Source organism: Saimiri boliviensis, chromosome 1 (genome assembly GCF_048565385.1).
Source record: "Saimiri boliviensis isolate mSaiBol1 chromosome 1, mSaiBol1.pri, whole genome shotgun sequence".
NCBI classification, from domain to species: domain Eukaryota; kingdom Metazoa; phylum Chordata; class Mammalia; order Primates; family Cebidae; genus Saimiri; species Saimiri boliviensis.
The window spans coordinates 233,590,493-233,605,288 of NC_133449.1; the positions used below are offsets into that span (position 1 = coordinate 233,590,493).

The window sequence follows — 14,796 nt, forward strand, 5'->3', positions numbered from 1 at the left end:
TCCTACTCACGCTGCATATGAACTAGCAAATCAATGAAGCCCAAAGATTGTAAGGTCAGATGTCCAGCCAATGGACAATGACATAGTTTCACCTCAGTTTCTCCTTTAGCATTGTAAGCCTATAAAAGGAGAAAGAAGCTGCTTCTCAGGGAGCTCGGTAAATGAGGCTCTAGCCCCCCCACAGCTCCCAGCCAAATAAAAAGCCACTTCCTTCCCCAGTTGGGTGGTCAAAAGGTTTGTGTCTCACTTTTCTTGCTTCATGAGTACCTCAAAATGTTGCCCATATTTGGAGATAAAGCCTTTAAAGAGGTAATTAAGGTAAAATGAAGTGATGCGAGGGGGCTCCAATCTGATATGATTGGCATCCCTGTAAGAAGAGAGATTAGAAACACACACACACACACACACACACACGCACGCACACACACACACGCACACACACAGAGGGAAGACCGCATGAAAGCAGGGAGAAGGTGGCCATCTGCAAGCCAAAGAGAGAGGCCTAAGAAGAAACCAAGTTTCCCAACATCTTGATCTTGGACTTACAGCCTCCCCAACTGTGAGACAGTAAGTGTCTGTGGTTTGAGCCATCCAGTCTGCTGTACTTTGTCATGACAGCCTGAGCAGACTCAGATTCACATGTTCATTCTTTCTATTACTTGGATCCTTTTCTTCCTTCCTACCCCGACTCTTGTCACTATTCTAGGTGACTTTAACCTCCTCATAGATGATTAATCCAACACCTTTGCCTCTTAGTTTCCTGACTCTGTCACCTCTGATCATCTTCACCAGATCTGGCCTCAGTCATCCAATTTCAGAGGCACATTCCTGAACTAATTATCACTCAAACCGCACTACCTCTGAAATCTTGACTTCCAGAATCCGATTCCTTGACCACAACTTCTCATCCATTCAGCTCAGCTGCTCTAGTTCTCCAAGTCCAGAAATTCTGCAACCTTATTAAGTCCTCCAATCCACAGTTCTAACCCTTTTTCATATTCTTCATCCCCATATCCTTATTTCTCCCCTTACCATGTTTAAGAGTTCATGGTGCCAGACTGTTTTTGCTGCTATAACAAAATACCTGACTGAGTAATTAAAAAAGAACAGAGATTTACTTCACACATTCAGACCATACCACATGGTCCATCTATGAAATCACTTCTATGCAAACATTTACCTCCCTCACCAATCTTTTCTTCCATTAGACTAGTTCGTCAGAATCCTAATTCTGAGACCAAATCCAACTGCTACTTGCTTTATTTCTGTATCTGAACAGCTAAATGGTTCTGGAGAAAAATGCACAGACATGCTGTGGTAGACATTGCTAGTGTTCATCAATATCTGCTTCTTCTTTTCTACCTGGTCACATGGGTAAGCCCATATCCCAGCCTGGATACAGCTAGATGAGATCTATCCAATGGACTAAAAGCAGAAGTGATGGCATGTCACTTTGAGGCTGAGTCAGTGAAAAGCCTGTGTCACCCTCCAGGTGTCTTTTTCTTGCCTGAACCCTGGAAGTCATGTGTATAAATGAAGGGGTCATGAGATAGTGGTACCTCCATCAACTTGGTATTGGGAGACAGTTCTCCCTGGGTTTGTCACATTTCTTCACATCTCCTAAGCAAAAGCATTGACTGGCTTTGTTCTTTACTATCTTTTCAAGGATGTTTGTAGAGTGAAAAGCCTTTGAAAATAGAGATAATATCTTCCTCTGGAGCAAAGGGCAGGTCTGCTTGCAGCCTTTGAAGAAAGCAATGATAAGCATGCTTACTGACTATTACAAAAGTTTTGGGTTCCGTAAATGCAGGATTTTTCTGTAACACAACCCACTGTGTGGGCAGGTGTCACTGGGCATTCTTTACATTTCCCTGTAGGAATTGGGGCTTGGAGAACTGACACAAATGCTAACACTCTGCCTACTGCTACTGCTGTGCGTAATGAAATCCATCATTTCTAATCCAAAAGTGTCTTCTGCCAGCATCTCTATCACCTAGTTAAGCTACCTTGTGATATTACAAGTAGGGTAAAATCTGTCCCTTTGTGATCCTTGACACCTGGGTTCCTGAGAGACTAAGAAGATGAGAGACCCTCTCCAACCTATTTTGGACATGCTACACAAGCAAGAAATAGATTTTTCTTTTAAATGTAGAGATGGGAGGGGGGTCTCGTTATGTTGCCTAGGCTGGTCTTGAACTCCTGGCCTCAAGTGATCCTCCTTCCTGGGCCTCCCTAAAGTGCCGGGATTACAGGTTTGAATCACCATATCTGGGCAGGAATAGATTGTTTTTATGTTCAGTCACTGAGACATAAGAGTCATTTATTGCTGCAGGAAAAGCTTACTCTGTCCTGACTTATACACATGCTAACAGGTCTCTTAAATTCTTCCCAACTACTCTCAGCACTGCTAGCTAGCCTCTACATTTCCCTAGTCCCTTCTTCAGCATATCACATCCTTTCCTTTCTCCTCAAATATCTGAATTTACTAATCTACCTAATTTACTTCCTCCCACTACCGTCACCTAACTCTCAGTTAATACCATTGCCTCACAGTGAAAACAGAAGTAATAGGACACAAATTCCCACATCTTCCCAGCTAGGCGAGTCTACCAACCTACCTTCATGTATACAGACAGGACGAAGCATCCCTGTGCCTAGGAAAGGCCAACCTCTACACTTGGGCTCTGGATCCCTGCCCCTCTTATCTTTTCAAGTGTTTCACATGTCAGTCTCCTGGAAATGATCTCTTCTTTCCTCTAGATCACTTAATCTCTCTCCAGTGGATCACTCCCCTCAAAAAATATGGAGCTGCCATAATCCCGTAAGTGTCAAAAACCTTCCCTTGACCCTGGCTTCCTTTCCAACTGCTGCTGCATTTTTCAACTTTCCATTACCCCAAACTTAAGTATTCTATCATTGTTGTCTCCATTTCTTCATCTCACAGTTTTGTCTCAACCCATGCTAATCAGACATCTGTCTCACCCCTCTACTGAAACTGCTCTCATTGAGGTCACTCCGTCTTGCCAAAACCTAGTCATCATGCCTCTGTCACGTGCATTGAGCTCCTGGCAGTTGGGACGCAAAGGAACACACGCTCCTTGTCACATGTTCTTCTCTAGTGGTCTGGTAAACCACTCGTTGCTTTATAGTCTTTTTTACTGGCTCTTTTTCCTTTGCTTGACCTCCAAATATCAGAATGCCCTAGGTTTTATATAAAACAAATAACTTGATGATGTAGGCATGATTCCCTTCATCTTACAGATGAGGAAACTGCGATCTTCAAAATTTACACCACTTGCTCATGCTTTATAAGTGATAGAACTGTCCCAGGCAGCCTGAGTCCAACCACATCACCCTGTCTCACAGCCTTCACAGCACTATTAACTTAAATTATCTTATTCATTTATTTCTGTACTTATTTTTATTGTCTATCACCCCTCCACCACAACAGAATGTTCCACCAGAAAAGGGGTTGTCTTTTTCTCTCCATGCCTAGCAAATAGTTAAGCCCTTGAAAATATTCCAAGAACGACTGAATAAACATTATATTGAGGAATTGGTGTACGGCTTCCGAGCCTGGTTTAGGAAATAAGGCCATCCCAGCTATCAGACTTGGATGGTGTGCCCCGTGTAGAGACTTGAGTCCTGGGAAGGTTCAGGTGGCAGAATCATCTGAGCCTGAGGAGGTCTGTGATCGCACTACTGCATTCCAGCCTGTGTAACACAGCAAGACCCTGCTGGGGAAAGGTAACGGGGTTGGAGGGAGTGGGGAGAGAAAGAGGCTTGAATCACTTTCAACTTTTGAACTGTTTAACAGCTGCCTCAGTTTATTCTATACATTATTTCCAAGGCATAGATGATCCACTCCATGCTTTAAGAACTTAAGTGCAGAAAGGTTAAGTGACGTATTTAAAGTCAGACAATAAATCGGCGCACAGTCTCGATATAGGAGATAAGAGCACGAAACTTATCTGCAAAAGGACTTAATCATTATTTTTAAAAGCCTCCTCCTTAATTCGGAAGAATAACACTGTCCTTCAACCCACAGTACATGGTGGGGGTGGATTCCAAAGCTGAAAACCAGCCAACCAGGAAGGCAGTGGCCGGAGGCTGGGACTCGGGGGTCCCAGGGCGGAGTCGCTGCACTGGGTACCTTCCCAGGTCCCTTCGAACCAGCCCGCCCAGCAGCCTGATTTTCTGAGACCTCGTCCCGGGACTCACGGAGCTCGTGTCCGGCAGCTGCCGGGTCCTCCTCTCCAAGCCCCTCCCGCTTCGGGGTGCGGGACGGGCCCCTCCAAGGCAGGGCGGCCGCGCCCCTCAGGTCTTCCCTGAGCCCCCTGGCGGCCGCAGCCGCCCCGAACAGCGGTCCCCTCGCCGTGGCCCCGTGGCTCCGGGCGCGGCCGGCGGCGTCCATGGTCGCCTCCGCGGACCCGTTGCGCAGGACAAGACCCAGACTCAGACCCAGACCCAGGGCGCGGGGCTGGACGCAGGCAGCTGAGCCCGGCCGAAGCACCGGATCGATTCGCTGGGTAACAAGCCCCTGGTTCTCTTTGTCCTCCTGTACCAGACGATTTCTCTCGAGATTCCCACTTTGCATATTCACTGATTATAGCCCTTCCTACATTGAATGGAAACTGTTCCTGGATTGGCTCTCCATTTTTTGAGGACAAACATGTCTTAATAATCTTTATGTCCTATATCAGCTAGGATTTAGCTATAATAGGAAAACCCAAATAACTACGGCTTAAACGAAGTTTTTGTTTGTTTCTTGTGAAAGTCTGAAAGCGTGCAGGCCAGTGCTGATAGAATGTCTGTTTTACAAAGCCCCCAGGAATCAGCCCCTGCAGCCCTCTACTCCACCATCCACATGTGCAACCCTTATGCTCAGGTGTAAATGGCAGCTTCTGCTTCCAGGCAGCAGGATGGAACAGAAGAATAGAAGGGGCAAAGAGGCATTAAATTCAAAACAATGTTTCCTTATCAATGAAAAAACAAACATGACAAAATATTATTTACTGTAACAGAACACCACCCATAACCTCAAACTTTCCTTTACAGCTGCCAGAAAGGAAGGTTCCCAGAAGCAACCACACATAGTACTTGTTTTTTTTTTTTTGAGATAAGGTTTCGCTTTGTCACCTAGGCTGGAGTGCAGTGGCACAATCTTAGCTCACTGCAACCTCCACTTCCCCCGTTCAAGTGATTTTCTTGCCTCAGCTTCCTGAGTAGCTGGGATCACAGGTGTGTGCCACTACGCCCGGTGACTTTTTGTATTTTAGTAGAGACAGGGTTTCGCCTTCTTGGCCAGGCTGGTCTCAAACTCCTGACCTTAGGTGATCCACCACCTTGGACTTCCAAAGTGCTGAGATTACAGACATGAGTCATCACACCTGACCAGTACTTCCTTTTATATCCCATTAGTGAAAACTCAGTCACACAGCTACCCTAGCTGGGAGGGTGTGAGCTGGAAGGATGGGAGATACACTGTAGTAATCAATTCTGTAACACCTACTTTTCACATTATCCCATCTCTTTAATTGAGATACTAAATTATCTGCCTGAATTGAAGTTGAGTTCTGCCAGAGAGGATTTGTATATGCTTCTGCCAGTCACTAGGGACAATACTTCAATTACATTTTCTGCTTGAGCTCTTTAGGATCATACCATTTGTATGAATTCAGATTACAAGCCCACATTTGTACCGGTTTGTGGTTTAAATTCTCACTGGCAGTTCCTCCTTCCAACCAGTGCCAAGGTTGAGCATGCCAGGTTGCTTTGCTCCCTCTTTCTTCTTTATCCTTACTCTTAAGGTAGAAACCTTGGTGTCCCATATTTATGCAGTGGCAACCTATTAGACTCCCTATCTTAGGTATTAGTTCTTAGCGCTTTATAAAATAAAGAATTGATGAAATACAGTAGTCTATTCTGGGTGATCATGTGCCTAGCTAAAATTCTAATAATATAACAGAAAAGTAGAATGTTGAAGGACAACCAGGATCTCTGCCCAGAATTGCTAGCAAAAAAAAAAAAAAAAAAAAAAAAAAAAACCTTGGCGCATCTCACACTTGCGATGGTTTCAGAGATCACATTTGAAGTTTAGCATATTCTAGGAGAGAAAAAACTTCTGAGCCTTCATAAAAGAAAACTAGATTTGATTCCAGAACTGACCCACCTTTCCCCCCGCCTTTTGTCTCTAATTTAGGGAATCTCTCTCTCCCTCTCTCCACATACATCCAAGAACATGAGTGATATTAGGAAAGCATTGTCTATAAATATGCATGAGATGATCTAGAGCAGGGAAAGAAACTAGCAAAAGTTAAGCTATGAGTTAGAAGGCCAGATAATAGACAACTGTTAAGAACCTGATAAAAGAAATGGAAACAAGTGTTTTCAAGAGGTCCCACAAGAGTAGACAGAACTCAGATAGGCATGTGGTTAGCAGAGGTAGTATGTGCGTGTGTGTATACAGGAATGAGTTTGAAATAATACTACACTTTAGAGACTGAAGTTAGAAGAAAAGGGTTACTACCATTTGTCTCTTAATTATCGTTTATCTCCCTGAGCACTCTGTAGACAGCAGCAGTTAACAAAATAAGAGTGTCACAATTACCTCATACTGGTAAGGGGAACAGTTCAATATTATGGTTTGCTTAATAAATGGAATCATGTTTCCAGTACTCACCATAATGTCATTTGAGTTTTTCTTGAGTTAATTCAGCTATGTATTACAAAGCAAAAGTGATTAGTCCTTAATTACACAATGAAAGAACAGTTTTTGCTCCAGGGAAATAAACATCACCTCTCTGTAAAGTTTACTAAAATCTTACCAACACAAAGTGTGTTTAAATGTATCGCTGCCTTTCAAAATGGAACATTACTTCAAAGAAAATTCAGTGATGGCTCATGCCTGTAATCCCAAAGCTTTGGGAGGCTAAGGAAGGAGGATTGCTTGTAGCCAGAGTTCAAGAACAATCTAGGCCACATAGCAAGATCCTACCTCAACAAAAAAATACAAAAAAATTAGCTGGGCATGGTAGCAACAGCCTGTAGTCCTAGCTACTCGGGAGGCTGAGATGAGAGGATCATGTGAGCCCAAGAGTTCCAGGCTGCAGTGAGTTATGATCACGACACTGCATTCCAGTCTGGATGACAGCAAGACCTTTTCTCTACAAACAACAGTTCAGCACCAGCTACACCACGTATGATTTTTTTTAATGGAATATTTCCTCAAAAAATAGTTTTGCTTTGTTTTGTTTTTTTTCCCCAAAAAAGTTTTGTTTAGCCCCAGGTTAATAGTCATATTTTAAGTTTTCTTCCAGATACTTCCAAGCCACTCCAAAAGGGCACAGTATAATAATAAAACACGTATAAAGCTAGGCATTATTTAATAAAGGGAAAGAAATGCAATTGTCTCTTTCTGAAATGTCCACTCCTTAGGACTCGGTTTGAGTGCAGCCACTTAACCACCATTCTGTCTTCCCAGAGAAGAACAATAATAGTAAATGCCCTTGGACACATACTATTTATTCATTTGTGTGTAAACAAATGACTCTCAACATTTACTGTGTGCCAGGCCATACACTTCATACTTGGAATTCAGAGATAAGTGAAAGATAGCCCAGGATCTCTTGGGGCCTACAATCCAGTAGGGAGAAACCAACATCAGAAACCATGCAAAGAATGTTTCAGGGTCTTTGTAGAGAAATAGGAGCACAAAATAGTGATTCATCAGTTTTTCCAGAGGGCAAGGAACCATTTTCTGAAAGTAGTCCTTGAGTTGAGTTGAAAGATGAGTGATTGTGTAGGTGGGAGAGAGAAAAGGGGCATTCAGGAAGCATATTCTGAGCAGAGGGAGCAGTGGAGCACAGATGCCAGAAAGGAGAAATAGCTTGGTCTGTTCAGGAAACCCTGATTGCCAAACCAGTGTTTAGAGTGTATCATGGACAGTGATATATAGGAGCTAGCTTGTACTGGCTTGCAAGAGCTGTTAAAGTTTCAGGAATTTTGTGAACTGGTTGACATCACATAACTTGAAATCTGTCATGGTGGGAGTATATACACCTCAGAAATAATTATACACTAAAAATCACTCCTTTTTCCTACCCATTCCACTGCTCATCTTGGAGAGACTTGAGAGCTTTTGAAAATTGCTCTTTTTTTTGACATGAGAGTGCCATTATGGGAATAGCATAATAGCACCCTCATGTTGTTTATAGCTAATCTGTAGAAAATGCGTAAGATGGTTTAGAGCAGGGAAAACTGACAAATTAGTTGGAAGGTCAGAGTTTAGACAACTGATAAGGACTTGACAAGAGAAATGGACAGAAATAGGTATTTTCAAGAGGCCCTACAAGAGTAGACAGAATTCAATAACAGATACAGGGTTGGCAGAGGTAGCAGTGGATATAAGGAGGATGAGTTAAAAGGTAAGGAGGAGGGCTGGGTGCGGTGGCTCAAGCCTGTAATCCCAGCACTTTGGGAGGTGGATCACGAGGTCAAGAGATCGAGACCATCCTGGTCAACAAGGTGAAACCCCGTCTCTACTAAAAATACAAAAAATTAGCTGGGCATCGTGGTACGTGCCTGTAATCCCAGCTACTCAAGAGGCTGAGACAGGAGAATTACCTGAACCCAGGAGGCGGAGGTTACGGTGAGCCGAGATCGCGCCATTGCACTCCAGCCTGGGTAACAAGAGCGAAACTCCATCTCAAAAAAAAAAAAAAAAAAAAAAAAGGTAAGTAGTAGTAAAGAAATAGAGTTTTTAATGAGGGCAGAAAAAGTGTCTCCTATTAATTGCTACATCTCTCTTGCCTTTCACTTACAGCCTTCTTACATAAATGCCTATAACCACTGTCTACATTTTCTTAGCACAAAGTTCCCTTTTAAATTCTGTTATATGGCTTCAATTACCCTTGTTGATGCTGAAACTTCTTACTCTAGGAGGTCACTTCTTCAGTGGAGACACTCACCTTGTGGATACAATTCCCATACTAACTTTAAAGTAAAGCACTTCTGGTGGAGTGAATTAAATTTATAAATACTTCTTATAATGCTACTTTTCCTACTATTACATAAGATTGAGGAAAGGTGTGCAGCTCTTTGTTTCAGGGACAATGTAAAGACTGACATTAAAAAAGAGACATTTGAATTACATTGAAGAGAGGGTTATACACATGCAAACAATTATTAGGCCTACATCATTTGTTGTTTTATACTCTAATATGCATATATTCCAAACGCATAGCCCATCCTCCTTGAGATCCCTTAAACGTGTTACGAATTTGAAGTGTCTCTGCATTAGTCAAGTGAGGCAGGCCAAAGTTACTCTAAGAGATCTTTTTTACATTTTATTTGAATATAATTCTAATAAATTAGCATTTTGTAAGTGTGCAGTAAAGGGTTAAGCCAGCAGCCTCAGGTTACTCAAGCCCTGCACTTTTCAATGAGAGGTGTCTTTTTTTTTTTTTTTTTTTTTTTTTTAACTCTTAAGGCATTTATTTATTACAACATTCTCTGATTTCATATTAGCTTAAAATTCAATTTGGTCTTTACATTTTTCCACTAAGGTGACTGCTTCAGCATATTACTTAACACCTAATCCAGCACTCAGTGTGACCTGCGGCCGCACGCATGGTAGTACTGGCCCTTGACTAGCTCCTGGGAAATGACCTGAACGCCTGGAATTTCCAGTTTGATAACAATGTTCTAGTATGCCTGAGGCCTTGGACTGCATTTTGTTAGTTTGACGAGATAGTTTATGCTAACAGTATGACTCATGGTGAATGTCTGTTTTTTGAATGGCTGAAGCCCTGGGCCATTAGGTATTACATCTCTGGGGGTCTTGAGACTGACTAGGTAAGGTCAGTCACATGGGTGATGCATGTCTATGTGACTACCAGTAAAACCTTAGACACCAAGGATTCATTGAGCTTCCCTGGTTGACAATATTTTGCACACATTATCACACATTTCTGGAAGAATTAAGCATATCCCCATGTGACTCAATGAGGAAGAGGCACCAGGAGGCTTGTGTCTGAATTGATACATAAATAGGGTACTGCAAGTAACAAAACCTAATATAACAAATTGCCTTATGGTTGGAGAGAAGACTTCAGGGAGTGGGGACACAAATATCACATGCTGGAAAACTGGTGACTTGTTTGGTGGTATATTAGAGTCCTCTAGAGGGACAGAACTAATAGGATAGATATAAATACGAGGGTGACTTTCTTAGGACAACTGACTCACACAATCACAAGATGAAGTCCCACACGAGGCTGTCTGCAAGTTGAGGAGCCAGGAAGCCTGTCTAAATCCCCAAACCTCAAAACGAGGGAAGCCAACAGTGCAGCCTTCAAAGGCCTGATAGTCCCTGGCAAATCACTGGTGTTCATCCAAAAGCTGAAGATAGAGTCTGATGTTCGAGGGCAGAAAACATCCAGCATAGGAGAAAGATGGAGGCCAGAAGACTTAGCCAGTATAGTCCTTCCACGTTCTTTGGCATGCTTTTATCCTAGCTGTGCTGGCAGCTGATTAGATGATGCCAAACTAGATGGAGGGTGATCTGCCTCTTGAGCCCACTGACTCAAATGTTAATCTCCTTTGGCAACACCCTCACAGACACACCCAGGAACAATCTGCTGCATCCTTTAATCCAATCAGGTTGACACTCACATTAACCATCACAAATGGAAAGAAAACATTTGGTCAAACTGTCAACATCTGTCTTTGCAAAGTAGACCAAATGCTGACTGAGGCTGCAGCATTAGAGGAAATGTTAGGAGAAAAACTAAAAATTTGCCTTTGGATGGTTCTTTCTTGCTGTGCTCAGCAAGGTACTAGAAGAGAGACATGTATTTTTTTTCTCGATTGAAACTAGCTAGCCTGCAGAGATGGAGGAAAATATCATCTTAATGAAAACAGTTTTTGCCTTTTTTATTTTTATAATGATAAAGGTCACATATGAACAATAATATGTAAAATATATATGTATAAAGAGTATTTTAAAAGTAAACATCCATGCACTCACCACCCAAGACAAGAAATGGAACACTGCCAGCATCCCAGAATCACCAGGTACCACTCCCCAATCAAATTACCTTATGTTTCCACAGAGGAAATCATTATTCTGGTTCTGAGGACAGCAAAACACTTGCTTTTCTTTATAGTTTTATCTCATAGACATAAATATATACCCTTAAAGCAAGATAGTTGTTCAGTTTTTACTGTTTTAAATTTTATACAAGTGGAATTATGTTGATGGCATCCTTCAATTTGCTTCTTTTGCTCCACAATATGTCTGTGGTACTCATCTACGTTGTGATTAGCTATTTCCTTCATTTTCACGCTGTGTAGAATTCTATTGTTTTAATATAAATACCACAGTAGAATTTAACCATTCTACCACTGCTGAATATTTGCTTCATTTCCAACTTTTGGTTATTGCAGTGCTACTATGAACATTAAGAAAAAAATTTTGGGGGAATCTTCCTGACTGGGAAGAACTTTCTTGTACATGCTTCCCAGGGTACATGTTCACTGGTTTTCCCAAGGCATTGTATTAGTTAGGGTCCTAGCAGGGAAAAAAATTAACTGTAATGAAAGATAACCTGCAAAGATGTATACCTCAGAGTACAATTGCTGGGCTTTGGGCATGTTTATCTTCCACAGTGATTGTTTTCAATGTAAGAGTTGACACCATCACCAAAACTTAGTATCATTAGATCATTTCATTTTTGTAAAAATGGTAAGGATGTAATGATACCTCCTTGTAGTTTTATTTTTTACTTCCCAAATATTAATATGGCTGGGAATACTTTCATGTTTCTTGGTCATTTGGATCTCCTTTCACTTGAAATGCCATATAAAGTCTTTTGTCCAAATTTCTATTGACTGTCTTTTTCTTACTGATTCATAGGAATCATTTATATATTCCGGATACTAGTTTTTCACGAGTTACATATATTGCAAATACGGTAGTTCTTTATGACTAGGTTTATATTAGGTTCACCAAGTAGGTAAGATTATGCATGCTTATTACTGGTCCTTGTAGTTTTGCTGTTATTTTCTTCAAATGCTCCAAATCAAAATTATAATAAAAAGAAAATGGATTGGATATACTAAACAAAATAGGTAGTAAATAATGTGATGAAAATTCTGGGCAGAGAAAGCAAAAGTAAAGGTGTAAGAGGGAGGAAGAGTAGAAAAGTAAGAAAAGCTTCTCACATCAATTAAAGTTCTAAATTTTATTTCAAATGATTATTAAATATTACTAAATGATGACATTCAACTAAATAAATCCTTAAATAAAATAATTTAGCATTTATGCTAATATTGAAAATAATAAAAATAAACAAGGCAAGACAGAAAAGAACTGAATATAGTACTATTTACCTTTCAGTACATTAAATCAGTGTTTGTTGAACTTAAATTTGTACAGAATTTATGTAAGTAAATCACATGATCAAGAACCATAACACTACAACTTTGTATTTGTCATAGTATATAATAACATCAGTCATGGGATTGAATTGGCATGCTAACAGGCATTAAGCTTACTTTAAACAATCTAGTAATTAAAAGTCAAGTTACCACTTTGCCAAAGTCTGTGCGTTCTTAATTATGCTATTCCCAAAATATTATAATATATAAAATATATATTTACATAAATATATAGATAATAAACTAAAATATGAAAGCAAGGGGAGAGAAAACAAAAATATAAGAGAACAGATGATTTCATTCCTTAAAGAAGTAACAGAAAATGGTTTCCAACTTCATGTTGCAATTAAACAATAACTTTTTTTTTTTTTTTTTTGAGACAGAGTCTTGCTCTGTCATCCAGGCTAGAGTGCAGTGGCAAGATCTTGGCTGACTGCAGCCTGGATCTCCCAGGTTCAAATGGTTCTCCTGCCTCAGCCATCTGAGTAGCTGGGATTACAGGCAAGTGCCACTGCCACTAAGCCTGGCTAAATTTTTTTTTTTTTTTTTTTTTTTTTTTTTTTTTTTTTTTTAAGTAGAGACAGGGTCTTACCATGTTGGCCAGGCTGGTCTGGAACTCCTGACCTGTCAAGTAATCTGCCCGCCTTCCCCTCCCATAGTGCTGGGATTACAGGTATGAGCCACCGTGCTTGGCCTAAATAATGATTATCTGAGAAGAATTCATTGATAGCACAAAAGTATGTTGAGAAACTACTTAAGCTAACTACTAATAAGCTGTCTTCTTTCACAGCTATTAATAAAAATGTTGATAGCAATGTAACTAAGATACTTAATGTGTCTTAATATACATTAATCTTTTGGATTACACATTTTCTTTTGAAGACTATAATAAAGTGGCTATACAATTCATTCTTCTTTATAGATTTGTAGAAAGTACCAACATAACTGACAAGAAATGAAATACTGCCATTTAAAAGTCCTGTATTAAAATAAAACTACTTTGAATCATCTTGGACTAAATATTTTTAAAAAGTGATTCAAGTGTTTATTCATAACAGAATTTTAAATAAGAAAAGCCAAATTAAAAATTATATTTTAAGCAAAAACCATTTTAACACAGATAATACTATATTATTTTCCTGAAGGTAAGAAAACCACTTATGCTAGTTATGTTAATACTCTTCATAGAACTTAAGATAAATTTTAATTATGAATGCTCATGAGGTATCTAAAGATACTAGGATCAATGCCAACAAAGTAGTTAAGTGGTAAAAAATCCTTAGGATAATATAGGTTTGCATGAATCTTTGAAAGCCCTTACAAATCTGTTTTTCTAATTAGTATAAAAATAATTTTAAAAATCACCTTCTGATCGAATTCCTAATTTCTTTTTTAAAAATTATCTCTTAACCGGATTAATTTCTAATTGATGTATAACAGAAGTAAATTCTCATGGTTATAAAAAAGATATAAATAATTAGTATATATTCCAAATTCTTAGAAAAGCAAACGTCATCTGAGGAAGGATTATTGCACTTGCCTTCACTAAATAAATCTGCAAACTTAAAATCAGGAAAAACAAATTCATTGATTATAAAACAACAAGTTTCAATTAAAAATTAATGATCAAATGTTCAATGTTTACTTAAAAAATGTATCAAGGGTATGTTTGGGATTGTTTGGTTTTATTTTCTTTGATGTTGAGTACTTTGTTCTCAATCCTGGCCTAGAATGAAAAGGAATACACAATTAAAATGCAGGAAGAGATTCAAGAAAATAATTCATTTTTAATATGGATTACTTAATAATTTATAAAAGTGAATTTTCATATTGCAGCCAGCTTTATTAAAGCTCAAATTAGCCATACCTTTTTGTTCTTGTTACAGTCTTCTGTACTCCACTTGAGCTACCTTTAGACGAAAGAAAAGTCAAGAAATTCCATAAAGAATAATATGAAATAATTTAAAAGTTGTATAAAAATTTAAAAAGTTAAAACTAATTGATTAAAGATAATAATTTCCTTGGTACTATATAGTTCACATGTAAACACACCAAAAACTATAATTTCTTTGTAACTTACTAGTTTTATTAGCATTACACTTACTTTTATTGGTGAAATTTGGGTAGACTCAACATTACCAAAAAACAAGTTGAAGAGGCTTTCTTGTTATGCAATTATAGTTAATTTACCACTGTGCCTTCACAGATGTTCTCTGAAAGAATTTCTTTTTTGATTAGATCACTCAACTCTTTAAACCTTTGAGTTCATTCTGTACTAAATCAAGATCAAACTAGTTTTCCCAAGATTCACAATCTATAGGCTTGAGTTAATTCTAAACTATGGCAAGGTAACTA

General features: G+C 39.4%; 2 protein-coding genes across 6 annotated transcripts in view; both read right to left on the reverse strand.

Annotated features, from left to right (window-relative positions):
* ANKDD1B (ankyrin repeat and death domain containing 1B) overlaps positions 1-12,125 on the reverse strand; it is a 66,422-nt gene extending 54,297 nt beyond the window's left edge. For all 3 annotated transcript variants that reach the window (XM_074384660.1, XM_074384667.1, XM_074384656.1), the window contains exon 1: positions 4,222-12,125. In XM_074384660.1, coding sequence (XP_074240761.1) covers positions 4,222-4,597 — 376 coding nt within the window. In that variant the 5' untranslated portion in view covers positions 4,598-12,125. The remainder of the gene's footprint in view (positions 1-4,221) is intronic.
* Positions 12,126-12,230: 105 nt separating this feature from the next.
* POLK (DNA polymerase kappa) overlaps positions 12,231-14,796 on the reverse strand; it is a 96,626-nt gene continuing 94,060 nt past the window's right edge. For all 3 annotated transcript variants that reach the window (XM_003920842.3, XM_074384649.1, XM_074384654.1), the window contains 2 exons: positions 14,309-14,351; positions 12,231-14,167 (listed from right to left, as the gene is read on the reverse strand). In XM_003920842.3, coding sequence (XP_003920891.1) covers positions 14,083-14,167; positions 14,309-14,351 — 128 coding nt within the window. In that variant the 3' untranslated portion in view covers positions 12,231-14,082. The remainder of the gene's footprint in view (positions 14,168-14,308; positions 14,352-14,796) is intronic.